Source organism: Alnus glutinosa, chromosome 14, assembly GCF_958979055.1.
Source record: "Alnus glutinosa chromosome 14, dhAlnGlut1.1, whole genome shotgun sequence".
In the NCBI taxonomy this organism is placed as follows: domain Eukaryota; kingdom Viridiplantae; phylum Streptophyta; class Magnoliopsida; order Fagales; family Betulaceae; genus Alnus; species Alnus glutinosa.
Genome location: NC_084899.1, coordinates 21,635,896 through 21,655,706, shown reverse-complemented (window position 1 = coordinate 21,655,706; position 19,811 = coordinate 21,635,896). Strand labels below are relative to the sequence as shown.

At 34.7% G+C, this 19,811-nt stretch overlaps 2 protein-coding genes across 3 annotated transcripts; both read right to left on the bottom strand.

The window, feature by feature from the left end:
- Nucleotides 1–1,201: 1,201 nt before the first annotated feature.
- Nucleotides 1,202–8,221, bottom strand: LOC133856654 (purple acid phosphatase 15). Its single transcript, XM_062291715.1, has 7 exons — nt 7,541–8,221; nt 6,814–7,005; nt 4,670–5,003; nt 4,329–4,546; nt 3,118–3,308; nt 1,717–2,001; nt 1,202–1,593 (listed from the first exon to the last, which is right to left on the bottom strand). The coding sequence occupies exons 1-7, from the start codon at nt 7,809–7,811 to the stop codon at nt 1,447–1,449; spliced, it is 1,638 nt and encodes a 545-aa protein (XP_062147699.1). The 5' UTR covers nt 7,812–8,221; the 3' UTR covers nt 1,202–1,446.
- A 4,677-nt stretch (nt 8,222–12,898) lies between these two features.
- Nucleotides 12,899–16,724, bottom strand: LOC133856656 (protein XRI1). Of its 2 annotated transcripts, none has more exons than XM_062291718.1 (9): nt 16,467–16,724; nt 15,506–15,561; nt 15,299–15,418; nt 15,041–15,180; nt 14,353–14,416; nt 14,159–14,261; nt 14,039–14,079; nt 13,840–13,923; nt 12,899–13,449 (listed from the first exon to the last, which is right to left on the bottom strand). In XM_062291718.1, the coding sequence occupies exons 1-9, from the start codon at nt 16,484–16,486 to the stop codon at nt 13,172–13,174; spliced, it is 906 nt and encodes a 301-aa protein (XP_062147702.1). In that variant the 5' UTR covers nt 16,487–16,724; the 3' UTR covers nt 12,899–13,171. The 2 variants fall into 2 exon arrangements, with proteins under 2 accessions (XP_062147702.1, XP_062147701.1); XM_062291717.1 differs by having other exon boundaries at nt 15,506–15,564; nt 16,467–16,723.
- Nucleotides 16,725–19,811: the final 3,087 nt, after the last annotated feature.

Genomic DNA, 19,811 nt, shown 5'->3' with positions numbered 1-19,811 from the left:
ATGTCATCTATTATTTTGAAAAATGTATCACCATCTCATAGAACTGTAACACATCATTTACCATTTGGGAACTAAATTTTAAGAAGCGTAGCATTTCTCATCCCGTTAATGTTTGGCATTTTAAAAATGATGGAGAATGCTGCGCGTGACCCATACATGCTAATTTTTTTGAAAAATGATTCCCTTACAATTCTTACACAACTCCCTCTCAGGTTGGGTAGGACCCGCACAATGTGAGAGGGGTTGCGTATGAGGGATTGTAAGGGAATCACTTCCCAATTTTTTAATTCCAATACTCAAAATGCCCCAATTTTTGGAGTCAAATGTTGTATTTGATCTTCTAATATAATAATAATAATAACAAAGCTTGTCAAAAGAACGAAATAAAAAAGTGCAACAAAAATATATTAATAATAAGAGAGGAGTTGAGGAGATGGTCCGGCCACCCCAAAAATTACTCAAGCTGTGGGAGTTATTCGATCAGTTTCTTAATGGTGTGTTTAGTAACAGAATTCTTAAAAAATAAATATGATTCTAATTTTGCTTTTGTTTTTGTTTTTGTTTTTTAAAAACAAATCATATTTTATTCAACTAAATTATATTTTATTCAACTTTTTAGAAAATAAATCAAATTTTATTCAATTTTTTATAAACAAATCATATTTTATTCAACTTTTTTTAAAAAGTCAAATCTCAAAATTCGCACACCAAATAAGAATTAAATTCTAATTTAAAAAACCAAACACCCAAATGCACCATTAAGAATTTTGAATATTACTCATCTACTCTCTTTGTTTTATTTTTGAAGGGTAATTTGAGCAGTTTAACTTTTAAGTAAAAAATTTGCATGCGGTCAACAGCTAACAAAGAAAGCCAATTGAAAGGAAATTACAATTTAGAGGATAATATGGAACTAGCCTATCAATTGAAGTAAAGTAAGTGCAATTTCCGCTTAATAGTTTATAATACTTTTTTTCCAAGCCCCTTATATTTTATAAGAGAAATGTTAGAGGTGCTAAATTTTTACCAAAAGATGAATACCAAGATGATGTGGAGCTTATTAATTGGTATCTGTAACATTTCTTTTTATTAATTGTTTTGATTTTCTCCAATAAATAAGTTTCACATCATTTTGGTACTCATCTCTTGGTAAAAGATTTGGTACCCTTAACATATCTCATTTTATAATACAATAGCAAGCTTATTAACAACTATATATATTTACTATTTAAAATACAGAGATGCCACCCCATCAACATCTTTCAAGTGTAATCACTTGTATAAGGGGAAAAGAAGCCGTCAACAAAGATAAGAAGCCACCTCATCCTATACTTTTAACCTATCTATATCCATTACTTCTCGGCTCTTCCATAATTTACACACGAGATTACAAAAATCAGAAGTTGGTTGTCAATTTTCATTGATGGGAATTTTCTAGCATTGCAGTTAAGCAGCTGAAAACCAATGAGTAGTTATCTTTTGAGGAGTACGACACAAGTTAGGTTGCCTTACTACGTAGATTTGGTCCCCAACTTTGCTGCGAGAGTCCTGATTTCGGTACCATGTCCACAAGGCCCAAGTTTCATTCTTCACCTGCAACTCCAATATTGAAACCCTTGGTCAGCTTTTCTACTTTTAAGGGTGACTATCAGACTATGCGGTATAGATTAAAGATGGTTGTGAAGCTTGGAGAGGGGAGAGAGAGAGAGAGAGTACCTCTAGGATCCCATGGCCAAAGCTACTTTCTCTTAAGGCACTGTATTCGGGTTGCCGGTCCCAACAGAACTTGCCAGCTGCTGGGCCCGAAGTAAAATTTGTAGCACAAAAGCCACCTATGTACTCGTCTGGAGTAGTCGATGGGTCTGGACAGTTGCCAGGATCATCAGCATGTTTAATCGCCATCTTTTCTCGATTACCCCCATCTCCAACTGTAATATACACAGGAGCACATGGATCTAATGTGTAGTTATAAACGCGATTCGACCTCTCGTAAGCATGGACCTGGAAATTATTTTTATGTAAGTAACTTTCAGTACACTAGAAAACAATAAATCATCAAGTAAAATTCATGATATGAAATACTTACTAAAAAAAAATCATGATATGAATTCACAAAGGGCTGCAAATGAGCTGACCCACGCCAAGTTTTGCCCTACTCAAGCTTTGCTTGCTAAAAATGATACAAGCTCGAGTCCAAATCGAGCTCATTTCAAGCTTTAAAATCTGAGTGAGTTTAGCTTGATATTGGCTTGTCAGGCTCCGGGGAGCTTAACAATGCCATAAACTTTAAAAACCCAAAAGTTATAACCACTTGTCATCAAAAAGTCTTGATATAGTAACAAGCCCTTGAACCAAAAAGGAAAGGAATCCACTAAACATTCCAGGCCTACACATAAAAAGTAGGAAAACTAGAAGACCTTTAGCTGAAGTTTGACAGAAAAAAAATATGCAGCCGAAAGAATTTCCATAGAAATGTGTATAACTGTATGTGTATATGTGTGTGTGTATATATATATAGTACCAAGCTTGTTCACGAGCTTGTTCACAAGTCTTGCTTATGAACTTGCTCACAAACTTTGTTTCCAAGCCTCAACAGGCCGAGCTCAAGCTTGACTCTTGTTTGTTAAACGAGCATTAAAATAGGACTTAAGATGGGTTATGTTTAGTTAATAAACAAACAATTAAAAGCCAAGTTTCAAGCTGCACATGAACGGCCTGGCTCACATGCTGCCCGATTCATTCTTCATCAAATAACCATACTGTGACAAACATCCATACTATCAAGAACCAGGTAGCTTGGAAAAGCTTGGTCCAATACAATTTAAGAGACACTGGGATACCCAAAAGATATGCAATCATCCCTTCTTATTCATGGCAGTTTAAAAGATAGTCTCTTTCATCGCATGTGTAGTGCCATTTTAGCATTTAAGAACCTGATGCATTTTTATTTCCTACTATCAATGTTGGCAAAGATCCCTGCTAAATGACAGTAATGTTATCCCTAGAAATACTATGATAATAAAAAACCCTTCCATCCACTTTATAGGCATGGCTAAATATAAATTCTTTTTAAATTTGTAAAAAGGGAATATAAGAAGGATTTTCATCATCGCTTACATGTCCATTAAAGACTATGTCAACACCATGAGTGTAAAGCAAGTCTTCCATTGCCACCCTCATACACTCTACCTCTCTATAATGAGCTTTATAAGAACTGTACCAAGGTGGGTGCCAGACAGCTACTAGCCATGGAGTTATCGATCTATCAACATTAGCCAAGTCTCTCTCTAGCCACTTGTACTGATCCGCTGTCAATAGACACCAGGCCTAATCAAGAAGATGCTCAAACCAAAAAGAGACACGTAGTAATGTGAAATGATCACATGCTTCATATAGGAACAACAAATACGCAAGTAATTCAAAACCATGTGGCCCCTTAATTAGATTTATATTCCAAATATAGTCAAACTGTAATAGATGACCTCTTCAGGTTTCTTAAAATGATGGAATACAAAACCATGCCGGCAGATAGCTGCTGCATCATATCCTAAAACGGTAAATATGGAAAAAGCTTGTGTCACCCATGCAATGCCCATTCACATATCCTTTTATTTTGTGCACATAAAAAGGGGTTTTAACGTCCCCTAGAAATAAAGCCATTCCATTCTTTTCTACATAGCATTTAGAGGGAGTGGTCATGGGGGTTCAGCCACTCTAGCCACCCCCAAGGCCAGTGATTTTTCTTTTTCTTTGTTTCCTTCTTTTTCCCTTCTTTTTTTTTTTTTTTTTTTTTAATTTGTATTTTCATAATTCTTTTAGGGTAAATGTGTAATTTCATAATGATCCCAACGGAAAAATTGACGGAATTTGTATAGATGAAGTTATTTGTCACGTAGGCACACCACATGGAGTGATTTGTCTCTTTTAAAGCTTAGGGAGCTATTTGTCAAAGGATCAAACTCCAATGACCAATTTAGCAATTTTTCCTTATTTTAATTTCATAACAATGTGATTATAGAAACTAAGTTGTACCTTTAATTGCTACTAATAGCAACCTGCTACTTTCCATAATTTATTGAACAGCTATTCGGTGAAAAAAACTCTCCATTGATGGCAGCCTGGCATAATATTATTTTAACTTCCCCCACAATGTTACACTTCTAAAAATCCTCAATTCCCTTCCATTGTTCTTCCATATTATTTAGTTTTTTTCAGGACCCATCTTTGCATGCATTGGCACCAGGGATGGATATCCAAATACATCCAAGAGCTTAGGGCAACAACAACCTAGTTGGAAAAAAAGGGGAAAAAAGAAGAGGACATATTACCTGTTTTATTGTACGCGATATAGGCCCCAAGCATGATAAAATGTATCCCACCTGCATTAAAGGAGTAATAGAATGTGGATGAAGATCCACTTTCTTCAGATGGGAATGCAAACCGAGAACTATAAGCTGCAAATGTCAAGTTTCCAGCCTGTTCTTCTATTTCATGGTTCCCTTCTACCACCATCATTGGAACTTTAGACACTAAATTCTGCATATACCTGTAAAGAAATGTCCGGTGACAGTGAGACAAGCAGCAAATATATATTATGAAAAGGTTTATAATATCCTCTTCACATACTTAAAGAAAAAAGGGGATAGGAAAGAAATTTTGGAAGTTTCACCTTGCCCAGTAATCCCAACGAGGCTGATACGTCTCATGTATAGGAGTGTGTGGAAATGAGCAAGAGTAACAGTCAGACCCGGTTCCATTTGTGAGGTATAGATTTGCATAAGTAACATCACCAACCAATAAAACAAGATCAGGTTTATTACTAATCAAGTGACTGACGGTGGTAGTTGTATTATATGTAAGACCAAGATCTCCGATAACTGCTATTCTGTTTGGATAGTTCTTTGGACTGGAAATTGGCATAGACTTGAATGAGAAGATTTTACTCATGGCTGGTATAGATGGATCTCCACATCGATAATAGTACAGTGTGTGTGGGTTCAACCCTGAATGGGCACATTGAGGAAGCAAATTATACACACAAAAAATTCAACAAGGTCAAAATGAATTAAAATATAACATTCCATTGGTTGATCTGTTTCTCCATCACAAACGTATTTATTGGGTTCAGTTAAATGCTTCTTCAGCAAAAGCTAATAGGCCAGGAAGACTATCAAGTCATTGACATTATTCTTCTTGATCATCAATGAAATAATTGACTCCAACTTATTTCTGAACTCTTCCATAAATTAGAAGATATGTAAACCCACAACGGTAACTCAAGAATTCAAAAAACTCAAGCTACAGAGTCCCCTAAAGATAAATGAAACACTCTATTCAACTCCTCTAATTTCCTACTTCATGTTTTCCATACTTGTACAGGATCAAATTATTCAAGGACCACTCTAATGCCATTTCCTGCTTCCAGTTCTAGAAAATATATTGTCATCCTTCTGCAAGTAAAGAAGCAAGAAACATTTCTTTTACTAGAGGAAATGTTTGACACTATTGAAGCAGACAAGTTTTCTTTGGTTCATTGATCACTTAAAAATTTCAAGGATCAAAAGTATAGTTTAGATTTTATATAAGTTTCAATTTCATTGTTGAAATTTTTTACCTGGAGAAATATAGTCCTTCCATCCAAATTGATAACGATGCCCTCAAATAAATTGATGGTGTGGCTCATCTCAAAGTTTGCCACATCATCAATTTTTGTAATCCCAACACCAATTTGGATGGAAGGGCTACATTCCTCAATTTTTTTAATAAGTAAGAAAGATATCATTAAAAAACGTAAAGCACAATCAAGTACACAAGGAGTATACAAGAAAAGCGGCTAAGAAGGAGAAGAAAAAAGAACAAGAAAATCATTAAAGCTAATCACTAAAGGAGCTAGGAATACCGCAGTCCAAGAGTACAAAGAAAGAAGAAAAAAGTAATGAGCTCCTCAGTCATCCTTTCTTTGTCCTTGAACTGTCTATCATTTTGTTCCCTCCACAAGCACCATAACAGACAAGAATGAACCATCTTCCATACAGCAGCACTCCGAGAGTGATCACCCGTCCACCAACAAGAAAAAATGATGAAATTGAAACTTCTTGAAATTTAAGGAATAAAAACCTATCTCATATTTCGTGGACCAAAAGTATAGTCTAACCTTCGAAAAAAGAAAAAGAAAAAATGGGGTTCATGGTGTTGGCTAAAAAAGGGGAGAGAGAAATTTAAAAATTAAAAATGCCTAGATCTTTGTCATTCATCCATTTTGTAACTCATTCAAAAGAATAAACTTAACCATTTAGTCATCTAAAAAGGTAGGAAATGAACATATTATTAGAAGATATGAAGATAATACACTATGAGATGTAGAAATTTCTTTGTAGCTTTTACTATGACCATTAATTCACCAACAAATGTAAAGCCACCAAAGGGAAAGAAGATACTGACTTGATTCATAAAAAATTTACAACTACCTATCATTATTACGATCTATCTAACATATGTTTCCTCTATTTCAGTGTAACTATTGGTGTTACTTTGGTCGCTTTCCTTTGTATAGTATTTCTCTGAGAACTTTATGAACAGTATCAGTTTATTATCAGAATTTACACAAAAAACTTAATATTAAAATCGCTAAGAAATTAAGCCAATGATCTACAAGTTTTACTTCAAATTGGTGCAAGCCCTAGGAAATTTCAGACTTCAACAAAGAGCTAGCTAGGAAAAGAAAAGCACTCATTTACTAAAAGATATGTTGTCCAAAATGAATAGAACATTGGAATATTAAATCCAAGTTATTCAGGGAAAATAATATTATACCGGTGAGACGAACATGATGGATGATTCCGGAAGTGTAATTTTGGAGACCTTCAAAGGGATAAAGCTGACTGTAAACAAGAGAATAGCCTGTAGCTTCATGCATCAATGGATACCTCATCTTGCCATAACGAACAACACTCGAGATAGTTTTGGGGTCTAATGGCTTTATGTGGTAGCCAATTTGTGATTCACCTGCAAACTCAAATATCAATTCGCTCAATTAAGCAACTGAATAACGAGATTACCATTAAGAATAGTTCTTCATGTGGACAGCAAAAAAAGAAACAATTTTGAAGATACCTCATTTTACATCCTTAAACCTACACCATTACCTCCTTAACGACAATGACTAAAAAGCTGTTCCTCAAAGAAAAAAATAAATAAACCACCACAATTTGCTCTTTGATTCCATTTCCAGATTTCCTCAATAACGAGGAAGATTATAAGGAAAAGTAGTACGAGTTAACAACCACTTTTTAAAATTCCCTCTGTTTTTCCTTAGTAACCAAACAAACAAATCATGAACCAAAAGAGAAATTCCAAAAAGAAAAAGACATATAACATAAAAACAAATTTAATTTAAGCAGATTCAAGAAAACCTATTGAGTCCTAGAAAAAAAAAAAAAAAAGTTATCATTTTAAAAAATTAAAAGCAAAAGAAAAGGAAAAAATCCTAAGCTAAATTAAACTTTAGAAGTAAAAGTTCAATTGACGTAATCGACAGAACCTGTGATCCAGGAGATCCAAACGGAGTCGTAATCGGCGGAGAGCGAGACCGAAATCTGCTCGGGCTTGAAGCCTTCGACCCGGCGCTGAACCCTGGGGTCCGAGGCCGGCAAATCCACCGCGTTGCCACGCAGAGCCGCATCAAACGGCACCGTCACGGGCTCGAACGGACCGTCCAGAGTCGACGGAATCTTCGTCCCGCCGTCCACTGCGTTCAAAATGAACCCCGTAATCGCGACGAGTGCGAAAACACAAGGCCTCGGAAAAGCCATTACTATTTACTAGTGAATTTCCATTGGAAAAGAGAGAGAGAGAGAGAGAAAGAGAAAGGGTTTGGGGAATATCTTAAGAATATATTTCTCTTAATTCTCTCTATATATATACATTTACAATTTTCTTTTTTTCTCTTTTTCTTTTTCTTTTCAATCATGAAGGACTAAGGAGGCAGCTTCGACGCCACCTTCGTGAACAGTTATTAACCGTTGGGATAACCGAATTTGTCTGTGTCGTTTCGTTCACTATTTTGGAGCCTACAAAACGGAACATTCTCCCGCACCCCACAAAGGTGGTTTCCTCCTTCCGAGAAGTTCCGGTTCTGACAGCGACGCTGTCACATCTACGCCGGACTACGGAACCGGAGATCAGAAGAGAATCGTGGGTTATTTTATCAGTTCCTCGTGTCTGTATCGTTTACGGTTAGAATTTAAAAATACATTTTTATCCTCTTAAACTATCGCATCTTTGATATTTAGAGCCACTAAAATTTAGAAAGTGATATTTGACCCTTCAATTACCATTCAATTATAAGTAAGTCCTTCCAATAACAATTAATGTTTAAAATGAAGGGAAAAATAGTCATGTAACAGCTCGTTTGGGTTTGCGATTTTAAAAAGTGCGATTTAAAATAATGATTTTAAAATGTGCGATTTGAAAAAATTGATTTTTAAAAACGCAGTTAAGCGTTTGGCAAAATCGCAGTTTAGCCTTTAAAATCGCGAATTTACCTTTAAAATTCTGTGTTTTTAAAAAAGCACTATCTTATCTGCGATTTGAAAAAGTAGATTTTTTGCGTTTTCAAATCTCAATTTTTAAAAACGCAGTTCCCAAACGATCTATGTTCTGCGATTTGGTTTAAAATCGCACTTATTGTCTACAAAATCGCAATCCCAAACGCACCCTAAATCATGTGAGATAGAAATTTTTTACAAATCAATTTATAAAAAATTTTCTACAACTTACATATAAGATTAACATGTGTCATTTGGCATGTGAGAAGCACATGTTATTTAAATAACTTGTGCTTCTTATATGTTTTTTTAATTGCATTAATAAAAAAATATTTGATTCTCACATATTTAAAGAAAACATATCATTTTTATATGTGGGTTGTAGAAAATTTCCTACAAACCAGTTTCTAGGAAATTTTTGTCCCCATATGACTATTTTTTTAATTTTTCTTCTTAAAATATGCTTAAAAATCATTAAGAGTTTGTTTGGATTTGCTATTTCAAAAAGTGCAATTTTAAAATGTACAATTTGGAAACGTGATTTTTAAAAATACAGTTAAGTGCTTAGTAAAATTAGAGTTTGGCCTTTAAAATTGCAGTTCAGCCTTTAAAATCGTGCATTTTTAAAAATACACCCCATTGCCTACGATTTTTTTTAAAAAATAAATAAATAAAAATTTACATTTTCAAATCGCAATTTTTAAAACCATACTTCCAAACGATACATTTTTTGCGATTTAGTTTAAAATAGCACTTTTAGTATGCAAAATCACAATGTCAAATGCATTCTAAAACTAAAAAATTAATAATTAATATTGGAAGAAAAAATAAATGAAATTGAAATAAAAAAAAATGAAGAAGAAAAGTCACTTGTGGTGCACATACTATTTTTCCGTTCATTTTAACCCTTATTGCTGACAAACGGGCTTTTTTGTAACAACGTGATAGCATGAGGAGGTTAAGTGTCATTTTTTAAAGTTTAGTAATCTAAATGCCAAAATGGGTGGTAGTTTTGGAGATAAAGTATATTTTCCCCAACATTTTAATCCATTGTTTTACCTGTAAATAGCACGATATGTTCCAAGGACAAAGTTCCCCTTCAATTTGGGTTAGAATAAATTCCTTTAATATAGTTTATTAAATTAATATATGTTCTTATAGTACGTGCTCCAAAGACATATGTCAGTTTAATAACTTGGGATGGAAGATTTTTTTTCAACCAAAATTAGAAAATACTTTGTCCATATTCTAAACTTTTGTGCTTATTATTAATTTTTATAAAAATATATGCTTAGTTTATTGTTTATGTTTTTAAATTTTACCGTATAATAATTAAGAATCATTCAAATAAGTTGAATATAAATCAAAACTAGTTTAACAATGATATTGCTAGTAGAGTTGACCACATGTCGGTAAGTCAGTTAAGAAGACTTGCTAAGACGTGAACCAAGCAAGGGTTACTCGTCGGAGTTTCTCTTTCACCGAGGTGCGTGCCAAACTCCATATAAGGGCTCCTTCGGTTCATTTTTCTCACTCTCCTTTTCTTGCATTACCTTCTCATCAGAATTCTTCCCCCTTTCCTCCGCTCACCGTCACCGGAGTTCCTATTTCCTAGTTGTTCCCTTTGCGATGTACCCATCAAAAGTACCCTCGATAGTCCAGTTAAGGAGAACCGCTAAGACAGGAAACATGTAAGAGTGACTTGTCGGAGGTATTAGCGGAAAACATTCAGATGTTTAAGTCAATGAAGTATTCGAGAGTTAACCCAATGAAAAAAGAGTAGGAGGGAGAAGATGTACACACATAAGAATAGGGACCATTACCTTCATTTATAGAACTTTCATCAATATGGTAAGTGAGATTGATGTGGCAAGAGCCGAAGATAAAGGGACCAATATGGAAAGCAATATATATTATATGCTCATGAATTGCTTTCCCTCGGGGATGCTTCAACGACTCATTTCATTACTAAATAGAGTTTAAATAGGCAAAACCGTAAACGGGAAATATCCTTCCTTTTATGGTCCACTCACCATATGTTCGTCGAGCAGGTAACTGTCGATCCGGAGACCGTTTATTAATGCCTCCCTCAAATGGACCCATCGGGCATAGCCCAACCTGAGCGAAAGTGAACTTATTTTTGGCTCAAGGGGTAACAGACTTTGTTGGGCTTGAGTGGGGATTGTGAGGCCCTAAAAGGGCCTCTAACAAATAGTATTACCAGACATTTAACTTCTTTAGTTAATCACTTATATATATATTGAAATTAACTGTTTTTTTCCTTTTGAATTGGAATCGACTTTGTTGATTTTTGATCAGCAGGGAGATTATATGCTAAGGCTTAACCACACCAAGGAAGCTTTTTATATTTTTTTAGCAACAACATGGGTTGGGAACGATTACACCAAATCAAAACACAAAGAAAATGAGTTGGACAACCCAACAATAAGCCGCAACACAACCGTATTAGTGCGGGTAAACAACATTTTTCCTTAAAATGAAGCTTTATTTATTTGTTTTTGTTTTTGTAAGAAATGACATTCTAACCGCCACTAATGTTCCAAATATGGCTTCGCCAACATTTTTCTATAGCTAGGAATCGCTACCCACCCAAAGCGATAGGGTAAGTGCAAGGTGTTTACCAAGATTCCCATGAGGAGCCCCTTTATGGAAATGGAAATTGACCCTTTACTAAGATACCATATCACAATGCTCCTTCCAAAACCCATCTGTGTCTACTTTTTGGCCCTCCTCATTATATTTGAAGCATCATGACAGTAAAACAAAGCAAATCCATCATTGATAAATCAACGTTGTGGTAAATGTTATGTTGACCAACCCTCAAGCTTGGGAAAATAGATTTGGGTAAGTAAAAGGCTCCAGACTTCGTTTTTTTATCAAATTACTCCTTTTAAGTTCACACCGTTATTAAATAACTCTCTCAGTTTTCCTTCTGTTAACATTTTAACAATGATGAGTGACATATGACCATCAGGCCATGTCATATCCAATAAAAAGAAGATACATGTCTAGACCATCCAGTCAGCTAGGTTACATCAAACACGCCACATCATTAACACATCAGTCCAGGACTTAAAATTGGACATGTCAGCCAAAAAAAAAAAAAAAAAACCAGAGGTTTTTTTTTCTTTTTTGGCTGACGTGTCAATGACGTTGACATTATCTGATGTAAGTTAGTTGACTGAATGGTCTGACACATCTCATTTTTATTAGATATGACATGGCCTGATAGCCACGTGGTCACTGTGTTTACCGTTAAAAAGTTAATGGAAAGGGAATAGAGGGAGTTATTTGATATTGATGCAAATTTTAAACCTTAAGAAACGATTTGATAAAACGAATACAAGAACATTTCTACCTTCTACAAAAGCAGCACTACACACGACTTGGCTCTCGGCCTGTTTGTACTCATCACATGGACAGAATACGAATCTCCCAACACTAAAGATAGCATTGGAAGAATAAGTACCATATCGCTTCATTATATCAAAAACAGCCTTTATGTTCTAAAGCATGAAGACACATAGAAAGATGAAAGCATGTGAACTTGATAAAAAAATAGGCCTTGGAAGTTTGAACCTCTTTTGCTTTCCTTCTTTCCTTCAAAGCATGTCACAGCACGCCGGGGCTGGTTTACCTTATTCTAAACAAATTTGGTTCTCAAGTCTATAAAGGACATGCAGGCAAACAAAGCTGCAATTAACCCTATGTCATACAACCAAGTTGTAATCTAACTGAAAGATCATCAAAATGTTGATCAAACAGCACTACATTAAAGAGCTCATGAATTTGAAGTAAAGAGTGGGTTCTAAATGTTTGGTTCTCTATGTTTGGAGGCAGAAACAAATAAAAAAATAAAATAAAATAAGATAGTTAATTGAAATTTACAGAGACATACTTACACATGAACTTACAATAAGATCTAATCTGAGAGCCCCTTCCCCCACAAGGCCACAACCCACAATTTTTTTAATAAAAAAAACAACAGCAACATGCATCTGAATATAGTAGAATTTATGAGAAACATTATCATAGAAAAAATTGTTCACACACTCGGCACAACATTGTGTAACCAGAATAAATACAGATTCAAGAACAGTTTAAGCTGTACCAAACTCAAAAATATCCAGATTAACAAAAACAAGGTTTGTAAACAATCAATCCAGATGTTAATAGTCTATAGTGAAAGCACAAATGAGATACAAGTTTGAGCTTTTCACTTCATCTAAAATATACAACCAAAATTTAAAATTATAGTATCCAAGCTTTCTGCATTATAAGAAATTCAGTGAAAGATTGAACATAGTTTTTCTGAAGCATTAACAGGAGGATTAGATATCAAGATTCTAATTACAATCTTAGCTCAAAGTCAAACATTATAAGACAACAGCTATTTGACACCTTGCGCACCACTAGGAAACATAAACACTTTTGATGACATAATCTAACAATTCCGAAACCAGTCCAACAAAAAAAAATACAAGTATCAATTTCTATACTTGATGGCCTGGAATATTACAGCAAAACTCAAACCCCCAGGAAATAAAGGGGAAAGATGGAAGGGCCACAAAAGGTGAAGTCCAGAAGAACACTCGTCTACTCATTCAACCTTTAGTTCTCATAATTGTGATGCTGCCTTTTCCTCCTTCAGTGCGAATTTTTGTTTTCCCAACTACAGGCTTCCCAGAGAAAGCTGAAGTGGGGTAAGAAACAACAGGGTCTTCATTATCTTGCTTCGATTTTGCAGGAGGCGGAGTGCGGATCCGCTGGTTTATCTCCTTCAGAGTTACATCTCCATGGGCCCCACTGGGTTTAATGAAGGCAAATGGATAGGCAACAGAAGTAGCCAACTTAGTCGGGGTCCGTATATAAGACTTCCTACCTATGCAGGCAAAACAGAGAGTCTAAACCAGTTAGTTTATATATATATATATATATATATATATATATATATATATCTTATTTCATAGTAGAATCTAGCTGCACCTGACATTGTTGTAACCTCAAGCTCAAGTACATGAAAAAGAACCTTAATTTGAAGAGCACAAATGTCTAACATCTCCCATAATGTTTGTTTTTTATTTTTATTTTTTCCTTTTTTTCGGCTTGGCCCTCATAACCTTTGTCAGTACATGAGAACTTTACAACATCGAAGTGGCTCCAACTAATAGTTCCCACATTGTCATGGGGATAACTGTTATAAGAGTATCCATTGATCTTTTGAGCACAATAAACATAAGCAACAAACAGAAGATTGAGAATTGAGAAAAACCTTTAAAAACAATTTTTTGGGGAGTTCGAGTAACACACTGTTGAGCCACATTAGCTTCATACTCGGGTGTCAAGTCATATACGTCTACAAGAGAAAACTAATTCAGTTATATTAATAATGTTGCATAGAAGAACAATAGAAAGAAAAGAACAAAGAAACAATAGTGCACAATATTTAAAGCGAAAACAATCTCATGTACCTGCAATTTCGAACTGAATATCAGATGTCCCAGATAAATTCCTGAGCATCACATAATAAAGGAATCAGATTGATGCAAATGAATGGTTGCATTAAAAAGCTAAAGTCCAAAGAAGCATACATGTCATCAGCGTTGAAATTCATCTCAGTCTCATTTAAGCACCCTGCAAACCACTCTTCATATGACGGGTCGAAGCTCTCATGATCGGAGGCAGACACATTTCCTAAGATATATTTTCAAAATGATTAGAATATAACAAGAAACAAAAATCTGACACATAATCATACAAGCAAAGAATATTGCAAAATACAAACCTGGAAGCATAGAAGCCCAATGTGGTGATTCAGGGAAAACCTCTTCAATTGAATCCTCCCTCTCCTAGACATGAAAAGAACTAATGATAACAACAGCAATAGAAACAACGATGATGATGATGATGATGATAATTCAGAAGAATACCCATACAAATATAAAGTGCTGTTTGTGTACTTGAGTGCCATGACACTTGTATAGAACTAATTTTAGTCCCAAAACTCATTTTGATCACAAAATACCAAAACTTGAAATTCCTTGAGAAAAGAAAACAAAACTAAGTATAGAAGAGGAGACGCAAAGGGATGATGGGCTCAAGCCTAGAGTCAAAGCAGGGGACATACTCACCAAAAAATGTTGCTTGTTTAAGCTCAGTTTAACAAATTATATAAATTAAAACAGGAGTATGACATATATACCAAAAATGAATTGCATATAGATGCATATTACATTATGTGGGGGCTTCTCCTTATTAACAATAAAAAGATTGTCTAGAAGTAGAATTTACAAATATGCAAACGCTTCTATCAATCATCAATGAGGTTTAATATGAGCATTTATTGCAAATCCCAGAAATAAAAATGTATTCCCTGTCTTTCATTCAAAACAGATTTGACATATAGGTTTCAGAACATGTCAAACGATTTTGATGTGGCAATACAGAAAAGTAAAGAGTTACCCAGCACTCACATTTGATTTAAGGAATGCAGATGACCTCTCTTCACTAGAACAGTAAGGATCCAGAGGTTGATTGTTGAACTGTAGCATCCGACGCCTCTTTACTTGGGAAGAAGTTTCTCTACATTCTTCTGGTTCCTTGTTCATATTCTCTGAAAATCACGCCTTCAAATCATTAAAACCAAGAAAGGCACCATCCGCTGAATTGCAAATGCAAGCAAGATTATGTCAAAGAATACTGGGAACAAGAGTTGGAGGGGAAAAAAATACCACTAGGAGCAACATGGTAAGCCAAATCCCCGCAAGCCTTGATGGGGGTTGTTTCATCATACATGTAGGAAAGATCTTCTTTGTTCTGAGGCACTCCATTCCACAGGCACTCAGATATGTCTGCTCACAATGACCACGCAGAGAAGACATCACTCACTTTGTTCAAGTTTACAAACCAATAGGTAAATTAAGAACCATAAAACTTACCACGATTGGGATCCTTTTGGAGACCGCAATTCTCCCTGCGCCAATCCCATGACTCACTACTACCATTTCACACAAAGAAGAAAGCAAACCCATTTCATAAATAAACATTTCTAAAGCTAAAAAAAGTGAATGCAAAACAACAAAAATTCAAGCTCATGCCAGTGCCAGCGGAAGAAATTCATAATGGGGTAGAGAAGCTCAGCCACCAAATTTCCTATATTACTAGTCGGTAACATCTACATTGATAATGTTTATCTATTAAGGTGAAAATAAAACAAAATTCAAGAACATAAAGAGCAATGCAATAAGAAAAACCACGCAGAGACTAAAGCTACATTGGAAAATCATAGCGATAGCACCTAACGAATCAGAAGCAGAAAAGTAAAATGGAAACATTGGAAAATCGTTCAGCAGAAAAACACTTTAACAGTAAACACTTGCACAAAACAGGTAAACAAACAGAAAAAGTAAAATGGGAATATGGGGTCAAATTCTAGAATCAGGAAATTACATCAAACGAAGAATAAAGGGACGCTTATGTGTTTTGGATCTAAACACCCCCACACCCACACACGCAGAGTAACATTAAAAGTGAATCATAATCAGGTAACATTGTCCAACAGATTAACAAAGAAAAAAGCAAACGGAAAAAGGGGAAAATAATAATGACCCACCGGTAAAATCAGACCCACATCCTCATCCTCATTATACCCTTCAAAATAAACCAAAGAATGCAAAACAAAAAAATAAAAAATAAAAACAAAAAGCAAACCCATCTAACAAAGCCAGCATTCCATCCCAGAAAAATTAAACGAAAATAAAAAAAAAAACCAAAAAAAAACAGCATGAGAGTACATTTTCAGAACAAACCCAGAAACAAACACGTTTCACAAAAACATCTACATTTACAACCCGACACAGCGACCAATCACACACACGCAGAGGAAAAGCAGAGATTTACTTGTGATTGCCGTAGTCCATTCCTGTACCAGCAACCAAACCAAGTCAAAAATCAGTCTTTCCTATTTCACTACCATCAAAGTAGCCGTTACTGAGAGATCGATTTTCTCACTCTCTCTCTCTCTCTCTCTCTCTCTCTCTATAAATACAACACTCTGTAGTCTCACTCTGCTCACTCTTCTTCTGCTTGAGAAGTTGAGATGTCTGCTTCTTTGGTGATGACCCGGAGGAAAGCGCCGACCCGCACAAAAAAAAATGGAAAAGGGACAGCCAGGTCCAGGACCACGACCATTACCGAGCACGCATTTACTGCGGGGGACCCACAGAGTCCGTTACCCGTGGGATTAACCTCATTAACAATAATAATCCCTACCTTAATTATTTTTTTATTTTAGGAAATGTTTCCATTACTGATCAATTTTACATATTTTCTGTAAAACAAAATAAGGTGACATTTCTTATTAAATCTCATGGGATCCTTTCCTATATACACCGTATAATATTTTATAAAGTTTATTTTCTTTGTTGTTGCTTTTTTAGGTGGTATTTTTTTTTATCTTGATATAAATATTAAAGTAATTTTGAATATTATATTTTATATTTTGAGTTGTTTATTAATATATATATATATATATATATATATATATATATATATATATATATATTTTAAAAAAAAAAAAAAAAACTATGGAATGAAGAATTGTTATAAAAGCCATATCTGTGTAACAAACCCTATGATAAAAGTTTAGGTGGCAAGCCAAGCTTGATAAGCACCTTGTATGACGTGCAGTAGGATAATCTCCATTTCAAATGAAATGGAGACTATTTGAAATGGAGACTAACTGGTTAGTTATAAAATAAGGGGTAAAATTGTTTAAAAAATTAAAATAACAATTTTATCCCTTATTTTATAACTATCCGGCTCCTTGGTTTGTTTCCGTATAATGTTTATCAAGAGGAAAAATATTTGGGGTATAACAGTTTTTTCTATAATTTTTTTATCAAGTTGTGTGGCAGTTTACTTAAGTGCCATGTGGCATCATATTAGTGAAAAATTAAGCAATAAAATTTGACAAGTAAATTTGATTGTTTAATAGTTGACATAATAAATGACAAGCAATACTAAAATGAATACTCATGTCCTTCTTGAGTCATCTCAAAATTAACGTGACTTTTAAAATCACTATTAAATATTTGATAGATTACTATTGAATTGTGATTTTAAAAGTCACATCAGTTTTAGGAAAACTAAAAAAAAAAAACATAGGTTCTCCTTATGGCAGTACTTCATATATTGTCACATCAATTTAGAAAATAGTTGTACTAATAAATTTAATACCCCTAACACCATTATATTTAGAGTAGGGTTGGTAAACCGGGTTATCAGGTCGACTTGATGACCTGCCAACCCGTTTGGACCAATCTAAACCTCGATACGATTAGCTAAGCAGGTTGGTTGGGTCAACCTGTTTAGCTAATCAGGTCATAGACGAGTTGGCGGGTCAACCCGTTTAGCCTAAACTAAAACCCTATAACTTCGTGTTGTATTTGTATTGAATTTACGAATCGTGTAAAAAATTACCAACTTTTATTTAAAATTTAAAATTCTATTTGCACCTGTATTTCTTTAAGACCATTTCAGAATCTGCCATGACTCAATAATTGTCTCATGCGTGTAGAATGAGCAAATTGAAATACATTTTCAGGCATTAATGGTCGAAAAGGTTAATTCTTAATGATTATTATGGTAAACCCTAAGAAATATATGCACATGCCATCAAACAAGAAAAGAAAATGACCTATTTGACCCCTCAATTCCGCATTTTTATTCATTCATATCTCACCTTGGTCGTTGTTTGCCGTGTTAACAAATAAAAGTCTTTTAAAAATAAATAAATAAACAAAGTCTTTGTTTTGGTTTAAACAAATCGATGTGAGCCTAACACGTGGCACTATACATAAACAGCTTATTTCGTGTCCCTTTCACTAAGGAAAATGCTCGAGGAATTTCATTTATTACTATTTTTCGTGTGACAGTCTATACTTTATAGTTTATAGAAATGAATACTAGGTAATTAATATAAATTATCATATTAATTTATAAATATAATAAGTGTTTGAATGTTTGCCAATGGCATTCCACACTTTGGTGGTTAAAGATTTATAATAGAAGCTGTTAGGCCTGTGGATCCAATACCCGATCTATTAATCAACCGACTCGAAAATAGCGGTGCGGTACCACATTGAATCCCCCTCCTCCAACACATTAGTAAATGTTCTCATAATTTTCAACTCGAGTCACTCGCATATAGGAGTTGTGGGATCTATGAGAACATTGCAACAGGGGAATCTCCAAAGAAGGTGTAAGACGTGGCACACGATTACAATGAAATTTGCTATAAAATGCCACAAACATCACGTAAAATGGAACTTTCGGCTCTTTACTTTATACACTACTTTTGTTTTCCTTTGAGTTGTTCTCTTTGATTCGTACTGAATTAAGTATTTGAACTATCTTCCGTTGACTCACTCCAACAAACTCTTTTGTTAAACTCTTCTCTCTTTATAGGCACCTACGATGCATAGTTAGCAAAGACACTTGTCTGTTCTTCTGATCATTTCAAAGGTAATATGATTTTTAAAATTATCATTGAATCAAAATCTAATAAGAATTTATTTTAAATTTAGTAATAATTTTAAAAAACACTTTATTTTTTAAAAAACAAAACCCTTCGTTCTAGCATTATTGTCGGCAAACAGTCAATTGTTATTAGAAAAGCAAATATTACCCGCCACTCTTAATGCAAATCACCCTCTAATTCCATTGTTATTCTCATATGTTTTATATTGGTTTCCCACCAGAATTAAGATGCACATTTTCCGTAAGTGGGTTGTTGACGTGCTGCTTTTAGTGCGTAAAATTAACTGTCCAATAAGAGAGAGGGGACCTGACCACGTCACGTGCTTCTACGACTTCTTTTGGGTTGGTGTGGAGTGTGTGAACGGTTTATCAGGTTTGAATTGAGCGCGTGAACTCAGTTTTGTAGGTGGGAGTAGGGTAATTTCAGACACGTGAAATTAGTTTTATTGAGGTGACGTGTCTTTAGATTGAGGGTCATGGGCTGGAAAAGCTGGGACATTTACTTTTCCTTGGGCCGGCTTCTTTAGTCAATACTGTGCGCGTCAGGTTAGGCACTACAACGACCAACGAAAGAGAGGTTAGGCAACAGAAAAAGTAACGAAAAGTGATTTTTTTTTTTTTTTTTTTTAATAAAAAATATATTATTTATTTATTTATAACACTATTTTTCACACTCGCTTCGTACTGACCTAAGGAACTAACAAG